Source organism: Prionailurus viverrinus, chromosome A2, assembly GCF_022837055.1.
Source record: "Prionailurus viverrinus isolate Anna chromosome A2, UM_Priviv_1.0, whole genome shotgun sequence".
Taxonomy (NCBI): Eukaryota; Metazoa; Chordata; class Mammalia; order Carnivora; family Felidae; genus Prionailurus; species Prionailurus viverrinus.
In genome coordinates, this window is record NC_062562.1 from 1,418,740 (window position 1) to 1,441,100 (window position 22,361).

A 22,361-nucleotide genomic window follows, 5' to 3' on the forward strand; every position below is an offset into this window, starting at 1 on the left:
TGCCTCCTTCCTCCTGCCTTTCAACCTTCACCTTCTCAGTGCCGCCTCCCTGCAGAAATGATTTATAATCACAGCCACCCTCCAGCACTCCAGACCCCTCTTCCCTGCTTTCCTTTTTTTCCTGGGAAAATGAAGACTCCTGACACACCATAGATCATAGGTTTTGTGTTTATACTATTTGTTTTTCCCTCCCCCCACCTTAGAGTGAATACAGCATGAGGGTGGAGGCTTTTTGCCTTCTGTGTCCACCGCTGTGTCCCCAGGGCCTAGAACAGTGCCTGGGGCACAGCAGGCGGGTGGGTGAACAGATGGATGGACCAGTGAGTGGGCGGGTGGATGGATGGATGGATGGACAGGTGGATGGGTGAATTGATGTGTGGATAGGTGGCTGGACAGGCGGGCAGATAAATGAATGGAAAACAGATGACGGGATGGACAGGTGGATGGGTGGGTGGTTTGTGGATGGACCCGTGGTGCAGCAACGGTGAGAGTCTGTGGGAGGAGTCAAGACGGCTGGGGGCAGGAGACTGAGGGTGTGTCCAGACGAGGCCTGAGAAGCCCCGATGTGTAAGTCTGGGGCAGAGGAGGTGTCAGCAGTGGAGGCTAAGGAGCCCGGCCGGGGAGGCAGAAGGTCACCCCAGAGATGATGCGCTGGGGTGAGGGGTCCAGGGGTGTGAGCCGTGCGCATGAAGTCATGCCCTCTGCACAGGAGCCAGTGGGTTTGCAAGTGAGGGGAGGGGCGATGAATACGGGAGAGGCTGTCCGCCCCACTGTTCTTAGCAAAGGGGGGCAGTCTGGGGCTAAGAGGATGGGGGGAGGAGAGAAGGTGCGGGGGGCAGGCGGTGGGTGAAGGGTGGCCCCACAGCACAAGGAGATGTCTTCCGTAATCCGTAGTGGAGGCTCAGAGAGGTTAAGTGACCCGAGGTCACACAGCAGAGAGGGGCATCGGGCAGGGTTTGAGCCCATCTTTAGCCGCTAGATCCCAGGGCCAAGGTTAACGGCCAAGAAGGTGGGCCGCCTGGCATGCAGGGGGCTTGGGAGCAAAGGGATTCGACCTGTTGTGGTGCGGTCCTGGTTGGCGATCAGAGACGAACAAGGGTGTCTTTCCTGCGTCTGTGTCCACAGTACAGCTGGCACATAATAGGTGTTCAGGAAATATCGACTGGCCCCGTGCTGGGCGTGGGGGAGGAAAGGGGGAGGATAAAAAGGGATCGAATGTCGCTGCCCTCAGAGACATTGTCTCGATGTGAGCAGGTCGGTTTGAAAACACGTCCATTCAGTCCACAAGTATTCATTGAGCGCCTACTGTGTACCTGGCAACTATTTAGGTCCTGGGAACCCTGGGGGAAAAAAAAACCATGAAAAACCGACTGTCCTTGTGGACAGGACATTTCAGTGGGCTGGGGGAGGCGGGGAGACAGAAATAAATATAATACAGGTACCCTCTGCTCCTGGAAAGTCCGTATTATGCTACTCCCTCTGCTTCCATGAAAGGCCTACATGAGTACCTTTTTTGGTAACCGAAAGAAATCTGAAGGAGATTTGTGCTTTTATGAAAAAAGGCAAAACGCTAAAACAGCACTCAGCTCTGGCTTTGCACTCGGGGAAGGCTTATAGAGGCAGTGCGAGCCCCCAGCAGCGAGGGCAGCCCCACGGAGCGCCTTCCCCGGGACCACACTCGGGCAGGCCTGCGCCGGAGCTCTGAACTGTGTCTGCAAGCATCTGGGCCTTGTCTCGTTTAATTCTGGGCCTCCATTAGCAAGATGTGTCCTAACCTATCAGAAAAGCCTAAGAGAGGCCAATTCGGGGGTCTGGGAATGTTCAAAAGTTTTCCACATCGACCAGTGGCAATTGCTTCTTTACGGAAAGTTACGGGAACGTTTCACAGGAACGCTCTGCTTTCGGAGAGCGAGGGAAACCCGTATGCGGCCTGTAAGGGCCCTGGAAAAACAGAGCAGGGTGAGCGGATGGTTGAGGGCCGTCACTTTAAACAGGGTGCTTAAGGAGCCTTCACTAAGGAGGTGACATCTGAGCCAAGACTTGAAGGAAGGGAGTGAACCGTGCAGAGATCTGGCAGAGCGCATTCTAGAGCAGCCCATGCAAAGGTCCTGGGGCAGGACTGGGCCTGGAGTGTTGGAGGAACAGAGGAGGCATGTGTGGCTGGGAAAGAGTGAACGAGGGGGGGAGAGGGGTAGGGGAGGGCAGGTCCTGCTTGGGGGCCACGGAGAGGACTGAGGCTTTTACCCCCAGGGAGGTGGGAGCCCCTGAAGGCTGGGGGCAGAGGAATGCTCACGGGCGCCCTCTTGTGGGGGGCGTGGCGGGTGGGGGGGTGGCGAAGACGGTGGCGGCAGCAAGGGGAGACCCCGGGGGCGGAGGGGACCGCAGCTCCAGGAGGGCGTGGATGGGCACTGGACCAGCCTGGAGGCCGTGAGCTGCCCCCAAGTGCTTGCTGCGCACACAGCGCGCTGGACGCAGTGCTGGGCTCTGGGGACACGTCGGTGGCCTGCATGCTTGGTTCCCACCCGCAGGGAGCTCCCTGTCCCGTGGGGAGAATGAATGACTCCGGACAGGATAGGCGGTGAGCGCCCCGCACAGGCTCCGGAAGAGCGGTAGAGCCGCCGCGTGCGGGGCGGGGGTGGGGGAGGGGAGATGCCGAGCGTGGGGTGCAGGGGAGGGGGACAGGGTGCAGCCAGGCACGTGGCCATGGCCGGTGCCCAGACCTGCCCAGCTCCGCGCAAGTGACAGAAATCCCAGATATACCCACGTAAGTGACGACCATGAACAGTAAGAAGGAAAAAAACAACAACAATTTCTGTTGTTCTATTTCATTTTCAAACAAATTTTTCTTTAGGCCCCTTAAGGCCTCTTTCCTGCACTCTGGGATTTTCTGAAACTCAAAAGCTCTTTCCCCCCTCCCCCTCCCCCCCAGCCGCAAACCCTGAGTCTGGGTTCCGCTGAAGGGCTTGTTTCTGATTTGCTGTGTGACCTCAGGAAAGCACTAAGCCTCTCTGAGCCACTGAAGGGCTTGTTTCTGATTTGCTGTGTGACCTCAGGAAAGCACGAAGCCTCTCTGAGCCTGGGTTCACGCATCTGTAACACGGGATAAAAATAACTGCCAGGGGGAGTGAGGATTCCAGCTAAGGGGCGGGGGGAGGTCTGACCCAGGACGTGGCTCTGTGTGCTGGTGGCACTTCCTTGCGGGGCCTTTTGGGGGATTTTTAGTCAGTCCCGCGGGGGGGGGTCCTTCCCCTGATGCCCCCCAGACCTCCAGGTGGATCTGGGACCCACCTCATCACCTCATCTCCAGATCCTTAATTACATCTGCACAGTCCCTTTTTCCAAGTTGGGTCCCACGCACAGGGTGTGGAATGCACACACGGCTTTTCCGGGGGACAAGACAATCCACGACACCCTCCCAGGGACGGCCAGGGCGTCCGAGCCCTGCCTGGAGTGTCCCATCCGTCTTTCCTCTCTGCCCCGCCTGGCCCGGGCTCAGTCTTTGCCCTGCCCCATGTTGCCCTCGGCTCTGCCCCCCCCTTGACTTCTGTCCTGTGCTCTAGTCCTCCCTCTATGCTGACCACACATGGGGGTGCGTCGATGTGCCTCCTCCCAGCCTGGGAGCTGTCAGCGTCACCCATTAGTCAGGGCATTGTCCCCAGAGCACAGAATGAGCAGAGACAGGTTGCAATGGAGGGACCATACAGCCACCTTTGCTCCCTTCCTCAGAGACGGCATTTCCAAGGCCGGAGAGAGGAGTGTCCTTGTGGGCTGGGGAAAGAGCCCTGTGCAAGGGGGTCATGCGGGTATGGGCTCAAGTCCTAGCTCTGTCGCTACCTGTGGGTGACCTGGGCCACTGTGACCCTCAGACTTTTCGTCTGTAAGTTGGGCACTATTCTCGAAGGCTCTGTGGAGTTACCCCAGGGCCCCATGTTTGGGAGGCCTGTATCTTTAGGTAGCCCCCTACTGATTCAGTCTATCTGGATACAAACAGTCGGTGTCTACACTAGATTGTAGGTGGAGTACGTTGTCTTTTCGTAGATGCTCTTAAGGCCACCTTTGTCTTAAAATATTAAAGGCTTCGACTTTCAGGGAAGATGGCAGGATTGGGTGCCGCTGTGGTTCCACACCCTGGGGATCAAAGCCCCCAAGCACGGTGGATGGCAGGGAGGCCCATGATGTCATATTCCAGCCCCCCCCCCCCACTCCCGGGTTCAAATTCCAGCTCAACCCTTACCCGCTGCTTCCTGCATACTCTGCATAATACCCGCCTGGTAGGGCTCCTGCAGAGAGGAGGGGTCCTGGAGCCAAGTTCCCAGGACAATGGCCACCCTGTCGAAGTGCTCTGTGAATCAGCTGTTACGGCTACTACTGTTATCTTTATAAGAGGGACAATATCGGCAGAGGAGGCACAGACTGGAGTTAGTCCTCCGGGGTTCAAATCCCGCCTCTGGCCCTGATGCGACGTAACCTCAGGCGCACTCCTCACGAGGTGCTGTCTCAGTTCCCTACCTGTGAAATGGGGATAATAATGAATACAATCATGCCATTCTCTTGGGCTAGTCTGAGGATTCAAAGGGTTGCAATGGGTGGGGAGCCCCTATAAGATTCCTGGCGCTCGGGGGGACATCGACTCTTATCATTATTACAGGTTTGAGCCATGAGATCCCCAAAGGCTCAGAACTGAGAGCAGAGAGCAGGGGATCTCAGCATGAGCAGGGATTCTCAGTAGTCTCTGGCAAGGAGGTGTCCTGTCTGGGGAGCCGCTGGTGCTTACCTCCAGAGATGGGGAACTCCCTCCTTTCCCAAAGGAGCCGTGAGGAGAAAGATCCAGTTATTAGGAAACTTTCATATATACGGTGATTCCCTTGTTTTGGCCTCTGCTCTGCCCTTGGGCCTAGAGAGATCTGCAGGCCTTGACCCCACCCCACCCCCACCCCCACCCCCCAGATCAACCCTGGTCCAGGCTTTGAAAATGCATGTGGGTGTGAAGGGATAGTCAAGAGCCAAGCATTCTGGGAAGAACGCAGGGCTTGGCCAGCATGGGAGGGAGCTCATGGACACAAGACCTGGCCCCCTTGTCATTGATGAGGATGGTGGGGGGCGGGGGGGAGGGGGGGCCAGGGCTGGAATTGAGATGAGAAGTTCATCCAGCGTAGGCTTTGCATGGGCTGTGACTTCTGTCAGAAGGTCCCTCTGGGACTAGGATGTAACCGTTGAAATGGGGCTCATGGCATTTGATCCAGCATTGGATCCTGGCACTATCTTAAAGTTCCTTTCACGGAGAGGCAGGTCAGGTGCCTGTGACCCTCCCCTAGGCCTTGGGGAAAGTGTTAGAAAAGATGCGAGCTCGAGGCAGTGTACCCCAGTGGTTAGCACAGCCCATGGGGCCTGGATATTCCATTCCCCATCTGTGTGACCTTGGGCAAGTCACACCCCCACTCTGTGCCCTGGCCCCTCATCTGCAGAATAGGGCAACACTAGCAGCTACTTTGTGGGTTTGTTGTAAGGACTAAGTAGTCGCTACGGAGTACAAGCTTCTTCGGATTAGAAGTCAGTGAGCTTTATTAACATCACTAACAAGTCTGTGCTGACTGGGGATTGTATTAGTTTGCGAGCGCTGCAGAAACAACCTAGCACAAACCAGGGGGCTTCGAAAACAGAAACGTGTTTGCTCACCTCCCCGGAGGCCAGAAGTCTGCGATCAAGGTGTTGGTTGAGTTGGTTCCTTCTGAGACTAAAGGAGAATCTGGTCCAGGTTAACTAATTTCATCTGCAATGACTCAATTTCCAAAATGGGTCTTATTCTGAGGTCCTGGGGAGTTTAGGACAGCAACATATGAGTTTTGGGGAGGGGAATACAATTCAGCCCTAATAAGAACTGGAAATCAAGGCTGTATTTAGCCAGAAAGGGGTAAACATCACACATTTTCACCAACCAGAACAGAGAAAGAGGCCAGGAAGAGAGCGGGTCAAAAGAACAGGGAAGCGTTTCAGCACCGAGGACAGCGGCACGCAATCCGGTTTGCGTCCCTCTGGCTGCAAACCTTCCAGACCCACAGGCTCATGGCCTTGAAGGTTGCTCGGGGGGTCCCACCCTCCCCTCCCAGGACCAGCACACTCCATGTTCTGCAAATGAGGCCCCACGGGCAAGAGAGGACCCAAGGAGGAAGGGTTTTGCCTCAATTTTACATCTCCCTGCCGTCCAATTTCTTTCTGGCTGTGCCTAATTTCTCTCAGGCCCTAGGCTAGTTGTCTTAGCGCCTCTCGTTTCCCGGAAGACCTTGGGGGATTAAATTCAGAAAATAGAAACACCAAAAAAGGAGTAGAAAGACCAGCCATGGGCTGGGAGAAGATGTGTGCATCAGATGTAACCATAAAAGAATACAAAGTATTCTTTATTTACACACCACATAAAGAACTCCTGCAAAGCCACAAGGTGCCCAACTTTATTAATAACTATAGCAACGTATGTTCCAATCTCAATGAAATACAATGATACACCCACCATAATGACTAACATCTAAAAGGCTGGCAAACCCAAGGGTTGGGGAAAACGAAGCATAAATACTGTCAGACCCGTTGGCTGGAGAATGCTCTGGCACAACCCACTTTGGCAAACTGTTTGAAAGAATCGATTAGAGCTAAACGTAAGCCTACCTTGTAACCAGCAATTCCATTTCCGGATATGCCTTTGCGCATCAGAGTACCTGTGCAAGAACGCTCCACAGCACGTTTATTCATGATAGCCTTTAACAGCGGACAACCCAGACGCCCATCCACAAGAGAATGGATAGCCTTGCTGTATATTCACAGGGCAAAACACTACAAGCCAGGAAAAGGAATTAACCCCCAATACACACAACCACCTGTTGTTGAGTGGCAGAAGCTAGATACAAAGTGTACATATGCTATGATTCCATTTATATAAGTTCAAAGGCAGGAAGCACTCAGCTACACTGATTAGTGACCCCCCCCACCCCGCCCCGTCAGGGAACCATAATGAAGAACAGTGACGTGATTATCACAAGAGGTAGGTAGCAGTGACTTCTGGGGGAGATTGTCATGGGATGGGAGCACCCGGGCTTCTGGGAGCATCTGTGTTCTATTCCTCGACCTGGAAAATGGTTACGTGATTTTATAATTGTTTGTTACACTGCACACTTCTAAGTTCTGCACTTTTTTGGCATATATATATATATATATATATATATATATATATATATATGATTTTTTTAATGTTTGTTTTTGAGAGAGAGAGAGAGAGAGAGAGAGAGCACAAGTGGGGGAGGGGCAGAGAGAGAGGTAGACACAGAAGCCGAAACAGGCTCCAGGCTCCGAGCTGTCAGCACAGAGCCCGACGTGGGGCTTGAACTCACGAGCTGTGAGATCATGACCTGAGCCGAAGTCAGGAGCTCAACCGACTGAGCCACCCAGGCGCCCCACGGGAGGGGGGTAGTTTTTAATATATCTCCATTACAATTTTTTTTATTGTGGGTAAAATACACATAAGATTAAATTCGCCGTCTTAACCGCGTCTAAGTGCACAGCTCAGTGGCATCAGGCATGCTCACATTGTTGTGTAACCATCCCCGCCATCCGTCTCTGGAATTTCTCATTTTCCCAAATGGAAACTGGCTCCCTGAAGCACGGGCTCCCCGCCCCCTGCCCCACCCCTGGCTCCCACCGTCTACTCTCTGTCTCTGGGGACGGGACTCCTGTAGGGACCCCCTGTGAGTGGGACCAGATAGTCCTTGCCCTCCTGTGTCTGGCCTATTACGCTGAGCATAATAACATCCTTCAAGGTTCATCCGCGTTGCAGCGGGGGTCAGAATTCCTCGCTTTTTAAGGCAGAATAATATTCCAGCGTATGGATGGACCCCATTGTGTTTCCCGTTCATCTGTGACGGACACTTGGGTGGTGCCGCCTTTTGGCCGTTGTGAATAATGCTGCTGTGAACATGCGTAATATCTGTTTGAAATATCTGTCGAGTCCCTGCTTTCAATTCTTTTGGGTAGAGACCCAGACGTGCAGTTGCTGGGTCCTACGATAATTCTATGTTTAACTTTTCTGAGGAACGCCAAACCGTTTTCCACGGGGGCTGCACCATTTTACGTGCTCACCGCGAATGTTTTTTGTACGCTAGAAAGCCCTGCTCCCCAGGGCACCAGAGGACCCCTCGGGCCTGAGGCAGACCCCTCCCCAGCAACCGGCCCAGCCGGTGGGAATGGCAGCGTGGTGACCACATCCCAGAAGGAAGGACGTGCGGCTTGAATTAGCTCCTGCCCGGAGCAAAACTGGGCACCACGGGGCTGTTCCCAGGGGCTCTCTCTGCACAGGGGGCCCTAGGGGTCGGAGGGGGCAGAGAGGCTCCGGGGCGGGGGGGGGGGGAGCTGGGGGTGGTGGGCACAGGGTCCGCGGCGCCAGAGCAGACGACGACGGTCTCGTTTCACACGCAGTGAACGTGAGGTCCACAGAGGTTAGAGGCAGAGTCCAGGGCTGAGGCCCGGCCCCCTGGGTCCATCTCAGGGGACCTGACACCTGCCTGCATCCCACACCCCGCCTCAGGCAGACATCTTTCAAAACACCATTGGTCTGTCCCATCGGTCTTTCTCTGGGGGCCTCTCTCCGTCTCTCTCTGCGTCTCTGGTCTCTGCAGTTCTCACGCTTCGCACCCCTCCCCAGCCCCCACCCGGCCCAGGACGGCGTCCAACCAATCACACCCTCGCTCCGGACCACTTCTGGGCTGGCCCGCCCCCTGTCCTCTCCTGATTGGCTCCGCTGCACCACGCCCCCTCTAGCCCCGCCCCCGCCCCTGACCCATCCTTCCAAGCTCTGGGAGCATCCTCTCGGAGCGGGGAAACTGAGGCCCGGAGAGGGGCGGCGCCCGGCCCAAGGCCACGAAGCAGGGGCGTGGCAGAGCCGCCGTGCTCCTCCTCCCAGTCCTGGAGCACCTTCTGCATCCTTGGGGCTGCAGGTGCACTCCCCACCGTCCTCCCCGGGCAGCCGCGGCCTCACTGCGCCACCGGCCCTCACCCCGCGCCCTGCCTATCTCTTCATCTGGCGTCGGACGCGGGTTTAATTAACAGCTACTCTCCTCTCCCCTTCCCTAGCTCACCGAGGGGGAGGGGCGGCTGGACCACGGCTATTGTCCACCCCCCCCCCCCCAATACCGTTGTCTCCAGTGTCCTGTTTATTTTTGGCTTGTAGTAAAAAAGAACATAAAATCTACCTCGATTTTTCCTTCTTTTCCATTGTTTAAAAAATGCGGTTAAATACAATTAAATTCACCCTCCTCACCCTTTCCAAGCGCACAGCTCAGCGGCATCAGGCACACTCACACTGTCGTGCAGCCGCCCCCACCACCCGTCTCCAGAACTTTCCATCTCCCCAGACTGAGGCTCTGTCCCCGTGAAACACGGACTCCCCGCCCCCTGCCCCAGCCCTGGCTCCCACCACCCACTCTCTGTCCCTGGGGACGGGACTCCTCTGGGGACCCCCTGTGCGTGGGGTCACGCGGGGCGTGTCCTTCTGTGTCTGGCTCCTGTCACCGCGCACAGTGGCCTCCGGGTCCGTCCACGTGGTGCCAGGCGGCAGGACGTCCTTCCTTTTCAAAGCGGAATGATATTCCAGGGTGTGGACGGACCACACTGTGTTCGTTTATCCACGGGTGGACACTTGACTCCCTTCCCCTTTTGGCCGTTGGGATTAATGCTGCTGTGAACTTGGGTCTGCGATCGCCTTTTCTCTTAACGCCCCCATTTGTCTCCCTTCCAGGCTGTGCCTTTCTCACCTACTGTGCCAGGGACTCCGCCATCAAAGCTCAGACTGCCCTGCACGAACAGAAGACCTTGCCCGGGGTGAGTCCTGGGTGCTGTCTGGGGTGTGGGGACGGGGGGGACGCTCTCACCCTGGGGAAGGCTGAGGCCCTGCCTGGGGTCAGCGGTGAGGCCCGCGGCCTCCGGACTCGGAAAGAGGGATAAGGGGCAGAGGGGCAGTGCCTACTGCCCGCCTTGTTCCCTGCTTCACACCAGAGCGGTTGTGTGCGGTTGTGCAGGTTGCGCACGGCACAAAGGCCTGGCCCAGCGTGCAAGTGTCATTGTACCGGGACCTGAAGGACGAGGAAGCACTAGCGGGGAAAGGGAACAGCATGTGCAGAAGCCTTGAGGCAGGATCGTGCCTGGCACGTTGGAGGAACAGCAAGGGGGCCTGTGCGGCTGGAGCAGAGTGAGCGAGGGAGCCAGGGGGAGGAGGGGAGGGCAGCGAGGGGACGGGGCAAGTCCTAAGGGCCTTAAGGGCCTCCAGGAGGAGCTTAGACGCTGCCTGCTTCTCCATATGAAAAGGAAAGGGATTTTCTTATCCCTCATCCTTATGAGCAAATAGAGCTACGGCCCCTTGATGAAGGGGGTGTTTGGGCAGCTTTTCGACCCCCAGGGGAGGCTGGCCCAGGTTCCGTCTCCGCTGGCTCTCCCTTGTCAGCGGGTGGGCAGGAAGCCCCTGTCCCCAGTGCAGGCAGGGTGGTCTGCCTGAGCCAGCTGAGCCCGGTCCCCAGGCAGCGTCTGTTCACGGAAATCGAAGGAAGCACAGTGAGACCCATGGCATCCCATGGGCTCTGGGGTGTTCACCCTTCCTTCTGGGACTCTCGTGGACTCTTCAGCATCAGGGACATTTGGGGGCTGCTTGGGTGACATCTGCAGACACAAGTGCTGGGAATTGGGGTGCAACAGGGCTGACTGGGTGCACCTGCCGGGAACATGCCATCATGGCAAGGGTTGACTTGGGTCTGAACAAGCACCAGAAATGGCCCAGGGGCTGGCCTCAACCTCATAGTCAGGAACAAAGTGCCCCTTTTTGGGTGAAGACAAGAGGGGTGGAGGTGATGTGGCAGCAAGCAGTCCTTGCTGAGCAGCAGTGGGCCAGTGACTTAACCTCTCTGATCTTCAGCACTGGAAGAGTATAACGGGGTGGGGTGGAGGGAGGAAACTGTAGAGAAGAGGGTCACGGAAGGCTTCACGGAGGAGGTGACATCCGAGAAAGGGTTCACAGTTCTCCCTCCATTGGACCTTCTGCCATCACCTCCCCGAACCAACTGGGGACTGGAGAGCAGGTGCATCCGTGCAGGCTGGCCCCCGGGGGCACAGTGGCGTTTCTGTGGACCCCATTAGTTATCTCCTGTGGCCTAACAATTGTTCCACAACCTGGTGGCTTCAAACAGCCAGCATTAGTGATCCCAGTGGCCGGGGGGGCCAGAATTAGGGAATGAGTCTGCCTCACGGTCGTGGCTCAGAGTCTCTCCTGACTGTGACTCAGGGATCCGCCTCCGTGCTGGCCCCTGGGGCAGCCGTGGACAAGAGGCCTCAGTTCCTAGGAAGGGGGACAACTTGAGCAGCCTCACAGCATGGCGGCCGGCTTCCCCCAGGGCGCAAGGAGGGCACCACCTCGCGCCTCGTCTTGGAGCGACACGCTGTCTGCCCGCTCCCTTTGGCAGGAACCTCTGGGGACACTGGGCACCTAGAGGAAGAAACCGGTTTCGTAGTGGATTTGTCCAAGGTCGAGCAGCCAGCAAACGGCAGAATGGGGACTTGACGGCCGACCCTGTGTGGGCGCCCAGCAGCCGGGAGGGAAGCCAGAAGAAGGTGGGGAGGTCTCTCTCTAGAGTGGGGGTCCCTCGAGTCCTCAACACCCATGGGTTCACTCAACAGACATTTACTGAGCACCTGAACGAACAACCCAATGAAAGGACTTCCGGTGGTGAGGACACCACGGAGCCCAGAGGCGACGGGGGCGGGGGGGGGGGACTTTCAGAGCGATTTTCAGACTCAGGATGCGGGTTCCGTTTCGACAGGGAGCTCAGGGACCTTCTCTGAGCATCAGGGGCCAGAGGGACCGCAGGGCAGGGAGCTGTGGTTGTTCGGGCAAGCGGCTCGGGCAGGGGCAGCGCAGGTAGAGATGGGGGGTTCGGGATGCTTTTGGAGCAAAGCTTTCCGGGTCAGAGTGAATGGGGAGGGTGGGTTAGTGACCTGGGGCCACTGTAACAAAGCGCCATGCACTGGGGAGCTAAAAGCGACAGAAATTTATGCTGTCACACTTCCGGGAGCCAGAAGTCTGAAAGCGACGTGGCAGGAGGGCCACGCTGTGGGGAACTCTGTTCCACGTCTCTCCAGCTCCCGGTGGACGCATCGCCCCAATCCCTGCCTCTGTGGCCACGTGGCCGCCCTGTGTCGATACGTCTCCCCTCCCCCTCTGCCTTTCTCTTATAAGGACACCTGTCGATGGGTCTAGGGCTCACCCTAAACCTCATCTCGAGATCCGTGACTTAATCACATCCGTAAGGACACCTTTTCCAGATTCACAGGTTCTGGGGGTTAGGACTTGGACATATCTCAGGGAAGTCCCCGTTCAACCCACTATGACGGGCGAGCCCAAAATGAGCAGCGAATGTGTGGCGGCCGGGACAGCATCGCGGTGGCTCTAGGTGGGGGGAGCCGGGGCCCCCGCACTGGTGACTTCGTGCGGCAAACAAGGCGGCTTCTCGGAGGAGAGGGCATTTGAGCCGTGTCGTGTCTCGAGAGATGGGGAAGATTGTGGCAGATGGAGACAGGGGTGGCGTGGGGACGGCGTGTGCCGAGCCGGGAGGTAGGAATGTGCCAGGCGAGCTGCTGAGTGCGGGAGACACAGCGCAGCCTCCGCTATCTCGTGGAGGAGTTTACGTTAGGTCAGAGGAGGGGTCTCAGCCCCGGGGGGGGGGGCAATTCTGCCCCCGAGGGACCCTGAGTGACGTCTGGGGACACTTGTGATTGTCATGACTGGGAGATGCGCATTGATCTAGAACCGAGCCACATTTAACATTTAAATGTTTCCAGGAGGGGGCGTCTGGGTGGCTCAGTCAGTTCAGTGTCTGACTCTTGATTTGGGCTCAGGTCATGATCTCACAGTTCGTGGGTTCAAGCCCTGCACTGGGCTCCCCACTGAGCATGGGGTCTGCTTGGGATTCTCTCTCTCCCTCTCTGACCCTCTCCCCCCCCCCCCAATTAAAAATAAATAAACTTGGGGGGCGCCTGGGTGGCTCAGTCAGTTAAGCGTCCGACTTCAGCTCAGGTCGTGATCTCGAGGTCCGTGAGTTTGAGCCCCGCATCGGGCTCTGTGCTGACAGCTCAGAGCCTGGAACCTGCTTCGGATTCTGCGTCTCCCTCTCTCTCTGCCCCTCCCCTGCTCGCGCTCTGTCTCTCTCTCTCTCTCTCTCTCTCTCAAAAATAAATAAACTAAAAAAAAAAGGCGTTTTTTAAATGGCATTCTTTGTTACTAAAACAATGAATATATATTTTTTAATGTTTTAATGTTTATTTTTGAGAGAGAGAGAGAGAGAGGCAGAGCACAAGCAGGGGAGGGGCAGACAGACCAAGGAGACACAGAATCCGAAGCAGGCTCCAGGCTCCCAGCTGTCAGCACAGAGCCTGATGCGGGGCTCGGACCCACAAACTGTGAGATCATGACCCGAGCTGATCATGATTGGACGCTCAACCAACTGAGCCGCCCAGGTGCCCCTAGAATGTTCTAGGTCAGGGGATAACTACCGTGTTAGGCAGCAGATGTAGAATGTTCTAGACTGGGGGTCACCTCCTGTATTGGAGCGTTCAGACTTAGAATATCCTAGATTAGGAGTCAGCCACTGTTTTGGATAGCACAGATGTAGAATGTTCTAGACCAAGGATCAGCTACCACATTAGAGAGGGCATTCTAGACCTAGAATGTTCTAGACCCAGGAACATGATGCAATGTCATCATATGTCTAGATTGTGGAGTCTGGGGGTCTCTTTTTGATACGGGCTCGTGGTTGGGGGGGGAGGGAGGATCTCTAGCAGTCCCCAGAAACCATGCCTGTCACGTCCCCATGCCTGAGCCCCCGTCTTCCTGTTGGAGGAGTCACCATCCTGACTTTCACGGTAACCGACCCCTGTTTTTCCTCACGTCCTTCGTGCTGATAAATATATCTCTAGAAGACCGGGTAACCTTTTCCTGTTTTGCTTTTTACCTAAAGCGACTGGAACCATATCATATGTAGTCTTTACCCCCTGCATTGTTTTCTGTCACTGACTGTGCGGCTGCTGAGACCCAGTGTCCCCTGTCGGCACCAGGTCTCTCAGTGGCTGGTGCTTTTTCGTGGCCGTGTACTATTCCACAGCGGGCCCACACAACTTGCCACTGTCCTGTGGGTGGGCCGTTACCGACGGGAGAGATCTCTACCTTCCAGAGAGATCCTGCCCTGCTTTGTCTCTGATGGACACGTGCCGCGTCTCCTTTGGGCGCCGACTCGGGAGTTCGGACCCCCGAGGACCTAGGCCTGCGGCCTCCGTGGCCGACACCCCCCCGCCAAGCCACGAAGGGGGTTGACTCGCGGGCGAACCTCCTCCCCCCAGGGCAGCGGTACCGGCAGCCTTTCAGAGCCAGAGCTGACGCCTCGTCCGCGGGTTGCAGGAAGAGTGACGGGGAGGGTGGGTGGGGGGCGCCGGGTCCTGCGCTGGCTCTGTGCTCCCCCCGCTCCCGCCACGCTGCCGCTTCTGCAGCAGACCGGTTCCCGTGTCGCGTGTGACGGCGGTGTCCGTGGGGGATGCGGTTTAATCAAATCTCAGCATTCTGGAGTAGGATCCTAAATTAATCACAGAAGCCCAGAATAGGACCCGGAACGGACCGCAGGACCCGGGAGTCCACACTGGGCAGATGCCGCAGATCGAGCTGATGTTCTCCGCGGGGCCGTCCGACCCCAGGATGGGGTTCCTGGACCTGGAACGGGGGGCCGTGGGGACAGCGGGTCCAGCTGGGTCTCTCGGGGGCCGTGCCATCAGAGACGACACCATCCGTCCTTTCTTCGTGAGGGTCTCGAGGGGCGGAGGACACCCCAGTTCTGCCGGCTGCCCCCCTGTTCTTGTGTGCACCCTGGAAAGGGATAGGTTTGTCCGTCTGGCTGCGGACCCCCCCGACGGACCCCTCCTGACACCCCTTCTATGCACACAGGGGTTTCTGAGGTGACCCCCCCCCCGCAAGACCCCCTCCCACATCCCACAACTTGGCTCAGAGCCAAGCCGAACCTGAGAAGGCGCAAGGGGCCCCACGGTGGCTTGACCTTCCCAGGCCTCAGTTTCCTCATTTGTGGATGGGATTGCAGAAGTGTTCTGAGGGCCCTGGGCGTGACACCTGCCGGCTGCTGAGCCTGGCAACAGGAGCCTGGCACATCCGCGATGAACGAATGAACGAACGAATGAACGAACGAATGAACGAACTGTCGCCGGCAAGTCAAGGCTGCGGGACTCTGGGCCAGTCTCGTCTTCCCAAGCCCGGCTTCTCCCCCTGAAGCGTAGACACAGCTGGGCACAAGCTCTTGACTTACTCCCCGCACGGGGTGCTGGGCCCAGCACGGGTCCAGCTTGCTCTTTGCCCACGGGGACACGGACTGGGTTTCACTTTCTGCGGAGTCTGGAAGCCATAGGTTTTGTCTCATTTCATTTCACTTGCCATTTGGGGACCCCGGGCCGGGCCTCTGGTGGGGAAGGGGCGCACAGCCCCTCGGAAGTCACCCAAGAGGGACAATGTGTGTGTGTGTTGGGGCATGTGCCACAATCAGGGTGATGCCTGGACAAAGCATTGAAGCAGATGCACTTGGAGAGGTGGCCTCGGAGGGGCCTGTTCGCACTGAGGATGGGGTGTGTGTGGCGGGGGGTGAGTTGCAGTGATGTCCCGGGGGCATGGGAGGAAGGCAGAGGAGGAAGGCAGAGGAGGAATGCCAGGATGCGACTCCCGGGGCAGTAGGGAGCCACAGCAGCGCCTAGAGCAGGAGAGAGGCTTGCTCTGGGTGTTTGACAGAGGCTGGCGGGGGCCCCCGCGGGAGAAGGGGAGGCTGTAATGGTGGCTTGGGCCCCACCTTGCTTTCTTCTCCTCCATACTACCCAGAAACAACCCGGTTGGGGACTCTCCCGGGCCCCCACGTCTTCTAAAGGACCGCCTTCGGGGCCCCAGCCCGACTACCAGAGGCGCCTCCTGTGGTCCCTCCCCCCAGTGGACTCAGTTTCCCCATCTGTAACACACACAGGTCAGACACAGGGACCCCGGTTTCTCAACGACGTATGACTTGGTTGAAGTCACCCAGCAAAAGCTGGGGACAGAGCAAGGACTGGACCTCAGCTACGTGATGTATGCCCCCCCCCGCCCCCAGAGACACAGACGCCCCCCAGAGCCCCGGCCCACAGGACCCTTGGCTGAAGGGTTGGCTGGATCCTAAGGGGACCCTGAGGAAACCATCAGGAGACCCGGACTCTGCTTCTGACGTTCTCCTCTCCCTTTCTGATTTACCCATCTGCAAAACGCGAATGTTTCCGTCTCATAAAGTTGTTTGGAGATTGAATGAGTCAGGGGGTGTAGGTATTCCTCCAGCATGAGAAACTGTGTCCCCCCCCAAAACTCTTATACTTCAAAACCCACTGCACCATTCCAGCTCCAGTGTGGCCCCGGTAGCCTTGGGCTCTTCACTGCTCTGAGCTCTGGGGTCTCCAGGAGCCGTTGATCCCTAGCTCTGGCTCAATCCTGACCTCTCAGGTCTGGGAGTGCCCGCATCTGCCTGTGTCTCCCCTTGGGCCAGATTCCTGGGGTCCTCCCGGGGGGGGGGGGGGGGTTGCAGACTGACTCGGCATGGGGCACGCTGGGAATGTTGTGGAATAAATGAAAGGGGGACGGGAGGGGGGAGGGAAGGGACGCAGCCATGGGGAGCCAGAGAAGGTGGAGGAGGGAGGGAGGGCACTAGGCAGAGACCTCGGTGGGACAGATGGAGAGAGGGAGCCGGAAGGAGGTGGGCAGAGCCAGATGGGCGGGCAGGGGCGACACGAGGGGTGTGGGGAGACCCAGCTCCCCCCCCAGCCCCCCCCCCCCCCGCACGCCTCCTCCCGGCTCGGGCGGGCAACGCCGGCAGGGCCCGGCCTCTGGCGGGCGGATCGTCAGCGCCCGCCGGGCGTCGGGCGCGGGGAGCGAGGCGCGGGTCCGGTGCGTGCGTGCGGCGTGTGCGCGCCTGTGCGCCCGGGGCCGGGCGGGCGGCGGCACAAGGCCAGCCTGGCGCGCGTCTCCAGGCCGGTGGGTAAGGCGGGCCGCGGGGTGCGGACGGCCAGGCCTCGGAGCCTCGGCTTTCGAGTGGGGGACCGGGGAGGAGGGGACTGACTGCCCGCCTGGCTTCTCGGGACCAGACCCAGACCCCCGCGGCTGCCCCGCGCCGAGCTGACCCAGGAGGGGGAAGGGGCCTCCCAGGAGGCGGAAGGTCCCAGGCTCCGCAACCGGGCTGGGGGGGGGGGGGGAGATGGGGCGCAGGTATCCAGGCCACGAGAGTGGGGCCGGGGTGGAGGGTGCGGGGATGGGCACAGGTTCCCTCCCCGTGGCCCCCCCCCCCCACCTCGCTCCCTCCCTCAGCGCATCCATCTCCAGAAGATTATATTTAAATATCTCTTTTGTGCAAGGCAGGAGCTGGGCTCGCCCCTAAGAGGCGGTTTCCATGGCAACAACAATTGCCAGCTTCCGTGTGGTGAATCAGCGTTGCCATGGCAACCCCATCCTCATCTGCCCAAGGTGCTGGGCGGCAGGGGGGGGGGGAGGTGAGGGCCAGCGGAGGCGGGGTGGGAGGGGTGGGGGCGAACAGGAGGCTGGAGCTCAGGTGCCCCCTGTCCCCCCACCTCCCTTCACAACCTCAGTCTACCCGCAGCCCAGAACCTGGTCCCATCTGGTTGAACAAAATCTCCCCTCCGGCCTCCAGCGAGCTGGGTGTGGTACCCAGGTGGAGAGGGCCCGGGGTGTGTGTGTGTGTGCGTGTGTGTGTGTGTGTGTGTGGACATGGTGGGGGAAGGGAGAGCCTTTCCCAGGTGGTCAGGGTCCCTCTGAGGATGTGGCTGGGTGGGTGGCAGGGACTGGGGACACTGGAAGGCCTCTCTGCTTCTGGGGCTCCCTCCCAAGGCTGAGTTCAAATCGAGGCCGCCCATCTGCGCGCAGAATGGGGAGGGGCTCAGAGAGGGTAGGGAAGCTGGAGAGGGGGAGGGGGCGCAGGGAACGAGGGTGCAGGGTGAGAGAGGGGACTCAGACTGGGGGTGTGGGGCAGTTCGGGGTCCAAGAGAAGGGGAAGGAGATCTGGGGGTTCACAGTTGGAGAGGGGTCTTTACTCACGGGACTGGGTAGAAAGATCCTTAGAGTTGAAGTCTAGGGAGGCTGGGTGCCTTCACTCACCCACCATGACCTTGGACAGACAACCTCTCCCGGCCTCGGTTTTGACATCTGCAAAACCTGGGGAAAGCTGCAGCTCGCTGGGCAGCTGCACAGTGACCAGAGGGCTGACGTCCCCCAAGCACCTTCTCCGAATGGCCATGGGGACTGTCTGACCTTGGAGGGGGTCTGGAACGGGCTCGTGTTCCAACCCCAGGCCTGGTGCCCTTCTATGCTGTTGTGTGTTGGCCACCTCCTCCCGGTCCGTTCAGTTCGGCAAGCTTCTCTGGTTCTCCCTGCTGCCACGAGAACGCAAGACCCAGGCACTCGCTGTCCCGAAGCAGAGGGAGGAAGGGTTGCCTGCGTGGGGCTTTTGAGCGGGGTTTTGAAGGACGAGTAAGAGTTCGCCAGAAGCACCAGGCTTGGAGGAGGATCCCATTCTCAGACCAGTGGAGAAGCAAATGTCACCCACTTCCCACATCCCTTGAGTCGGTTCTCAGACATCCACAGTAGCTCCTCCCCATGGCTGGGTGAGTTTGGGGGTGGGGATTACAGGAGGATTTCTTCCATCGAACATCATTTTCGGTGCTGGAGGTGGAGGACAGGAGGGTCCAGAACACCGAGTCCACATTGAAAGCTGGCCCACTCAGGTACGACAGTCCTCCCACCCAAGGCTCAGAGAGCTGGCTAAAAGGAGTTGCCTTGGTGTCAGTCAGCTGGTGCTCAGTAACAAACCAGCCCAACCCTCTTATTTGGTCGTGATTCCACGGGTCGGCGAGCACAGACGGGGCTCAGCTGGGCGGTTCTTCTGCTGGTCGCTCCAGGGTCACTCGTGCCGTGGCAGTCAGTCAGGGCTTGCGGGGCGAGCCTGGAGAGGACAGCCTTCCTCCCACAGGCAGCCTGTCATTGGGCGTCTCAGTGCTTGAGGTCTCCCGTCCTCCTGTCCTGCCTCGGCTTGTCCAGCTGGCAGTGCGCGGGCCCCAAAAGAGGAAGCTGCAAAGTCTCTCGAGGCCGGGGCTTGGAACTCCCCCCACTTCCCCGCCACCACACTCCACTCGCCAGAGCAAGTCACAAGGCCAAGTCCAGATGCAGAGGGTGGGGAAATAGACTCCGGTCTTTGATGAGAGAAACTGCAAGGTCACATCACACACAGGACCAGAGGAGTTGGGCATCTTTCCAAGGAGCATACAGCACTTGGGAAGGCAGGAGGCTTCCTGCAGCAAGAAATATTGTTACTGGGTTTTGAAGGTAAAGTAGGAGTTTTCCAGGCAGCATGAGTGAAGCCCGGTACCTGGGACTGTGTGTCCGTTGAGTTTGGCTGGTTTGCTGCTGGAAGCTGGTGGGGTGCTGAGCCCGGGGAGGGGGGCAGGGTGCCCGGCGGGGCTCGGAGGTAGCCTCCCCCGCCACGCCCCGCTGCCAGCCTTGACCTCCTCCTTCCCTCTCTCCACAGATGGCGCGGCCGATCCAGGTGAAGCCTGCGGACAGTGAAAGCCGCGGAGGTAGTTGTCATCTGTCCGTGGCCACCAGGCCGGGGGTCGGCGGAGGAGGAGCCGGGGAAGGAGGGGAATCTCTGATCAGAAGGATGTAGCCGTCACCTCTCCGCTCACACGCCTAATGGTGGTGGGAGAGGCAGAGTCCCCTAGCTAGGGTAGGGGCAGGAGAGCAGGGGGGCTCTGTCCTCTCTTCCAAGCCCAGGAGTCAGGAGTAGGGGGTCTGGCTGGGCCCTGCCGCTGGCCCCTAGAGCTTGAAATACGCCCCTCCCCTAGGGTGCAAAACTGGGGGTCTTCTGACGCAGAGGGGATGGGATCCCTGAAGGGGGTCCCTGAGGGGAATCGCTTTTTCTGGGCGTGTGCGTGGGCGTGGGCGTGTGAGCACGCATGCCTTGGCACGCCTGTGTACAGATGTGTGTGAGCACGTGCACATGTGCACGCGCGTTTCTGCGGCTCCTGCGGTGGGGGTGCCTGCCTGCCGGTGCGCGTGTCTGTGCGTGGGCGTGCGTGTTCGAGCGTGTGTGCTTGACCTTCGAGGCTGGGCCAGCGGGTTCTCCGGCTGCAGGTCTGGACCGTGTTGGGGACCTGCCCACGGGGGCGTGCTCGGCTGTCCCCAGTGGCATCGGGGCTAGTCATTCTTGGAGAGTTTCCTCCCCGCCCCCCCCCCCCATCTCAGGTGGACTGGGTGGCGTGCGGGGCGGGGCTGTTAGGACTCCTGTGTGTGTGTAGGAGCCTGGGACAGCCCATCTGGGTTGGGGCCTGTTTTCACACTCTCCAAGCTGGCTGCGAGTGTAGGGCAGGGGTTGGAGAGGGGGTCTGTGTTTCTCCATCTCTCCCCTTCTCTCTCACTCTTTTAGTAATTCTTCCTCCCCTCCTCCTCCTCCTCCTCCTCCCCTCCCTCCTCCTCCTCCCCCTCCCCCTTCTCTCCTCCCTCTCCTCCCCCTCCTCCCCTCCTCCTCCTCCCCCTCTTCCTCCTCCTCCCCTTCCTCCTCCTCCTCCCCCTCCCCCTTCTCTCCTCCCTCTCCTCCCCCTCCTCCCCTCCTCCTCCTCCCCCTCCTCCTCCCCTTCCCCCTCCCCTCCCTCTCTCTGCTTCACCCTGTCTCCCTCTCCACACCTCTTTCTCTCTCCTTATCTTTTTCTCTCCTTGTCTCTCTGGTTCTCTCTGTACCCCTCTCTCTGTGTCTCGCTTTGTCTCTTACTGTCTCTCTCAGTCTCTCTCTCTCTCTCTCTCTCTCACCTGTTTCTTTCCCTGACTCTCAGTCTCTCCGCGTCTGTCCCTCCTTCCCTCCCACCCTCATGAGTGACAGCTGCCAGAGAACAGGTTTCCATAGCAACCCAGCTCGGCATCCCTGGGAGACGGAGCTGCCATGTTCCTGATTACAGGGGGGCAGCGCAGTTACCGGAGGGAGCGGGACTCTGGTGCCTCATACGGCAGACGCCGGCCCAGCCAGGCCTGCAGCCAGGCACCCACCCCAACCCCACCAGACGGGGGGCTCCAGGCTTCCAGGCACCCGGTCCTGGGCGCACACATGCCCTCACTCATTCGGCAGGCACCTGCCCGGCTCCTTTTGAGGACGCAGGAGCCAGCGGCGCTCACCCCCGACGGGGAAATCTAGGTGGCAGACAGACAGACAGACAGGGGCCCGGGCCAGGCAGTTCTCACGCCAGCACTGTGTGTGGGTGCTCTGAAGGCAAGGAGGGAGAGAGCATCTTTGCCCGAGGGTGGGAGCCGTGAGCGGTGGCCCTGAGGACTGAAGAAGGGAGGACGTTCCAGGAGGGGCGCACTGCGTGAGCCAAGGCTCCAAGATGCGCCCGAGCAGCGCACGTGGGAGGGGGGGACAGGCCCGGGGCGGGGAAGCTCGTGGCTGTGTCCTCCCGCTCACAGGCAGAGCAGGGGCCGGCAGTGCTCCCCCCCCCACCCCGGGCCCTGCTGCCTCCGTTCGGTTGGCGGGACCGAGAAATTCCCGGAGGCCAGGACTCGGCTGAGGGGGTGTCTCCGCCCACAGGGGACCGGAAGCTGTTTGTGGGGATGCTGAACAAGCAGCAGTCGGAAGAGGACGTGCTGCGGCTGTTCCAGCCCTTTGGGGTCATCGACGAGTGCACCGTGCTCCGCGGGCCTGACGGCAGCAGCAAAGGTGACCGGCGAGCCGGGACTGGCCCTGGGGCGAGGCTGGGCGCGTAGGTGGGGATGGGACTAGCTCCTGGGGGCGGAGCGGGGCACTTGAGGGGGCGGGACTGGCTCCTGGGGGCGGGGCGGGGCGGGGCGCTTGAGGGGGCGGGACTGGCTCCGGGGGCGGGGCCGGGCACGTGGGAGGGCGGAGTTGGCTCCTGGGGCGGGGCCAGGCACGTGAGAGGGCGGGACTGGCTCCTGGGGGCGGGGGCAGGGCACTTGAGGAGGTGAAGCTGGGCACTTGAGGGGGCGGGACTGGCTCCGGGGGCGGGGCCGGGCACGTGGGGGGGGGGCGGGACTGGCTCCTGGGGGCGGGGCGGGGCGCTTGAGGGGGCGGGACTGGCTCCGGGGGCGGGGCCGGGCACGTGGGAGGGCGGAGTTGGCTCCTGGGGCGGGGCTCCAGGCGGCGGGGGTGGTGGAGAGCACGTGAGAGGGCGGGGTTGGTTCCCCGGGGGTGGAGCTGGAAACGAGAACGCGG

The 22,361-nt window shown here is 59.4% G+C and overlaps 1 protein-coding gene across 16 annotated transcripts in view; it reads left to right on the forward strand.

The window, feature by feature from the left end:
- Positions 1–22,361, forward strand: part of CELF5 (CUGBP Elav-like family member 5) — a 48,032-nt gene that overhangs the window by 10,335 nt on the left and 15,336 nt on the right. For 8 of the 16 annotated variants that reach the window (XM_047850062.1, XM_047850065.1, XM_047850071.1 and 5 more), the window contains exons 2-4: positions 9,776–9,858; positions 19,674–19,722; positions 21,720–21,848. In XM_047850062.1, coding sequence (XP_047706018.1) covers positions 9,776–9,858; positions 19,674–19,722; positions 21,720–21,848 — 261 coding nt within the window. Of the gene's footprint in view, positions 1–9,775; positions 9,859–19,673; positions 19,729–20,229; positions 20,235–21,700; positions 21,849–22,361 lie in introns of all 16 variants that reach the window. The other 8 variants (XM_047850061.1, XM_047850064.1, XM_047850070.1 and 5 more) reach the window with 2 other exon arrangements.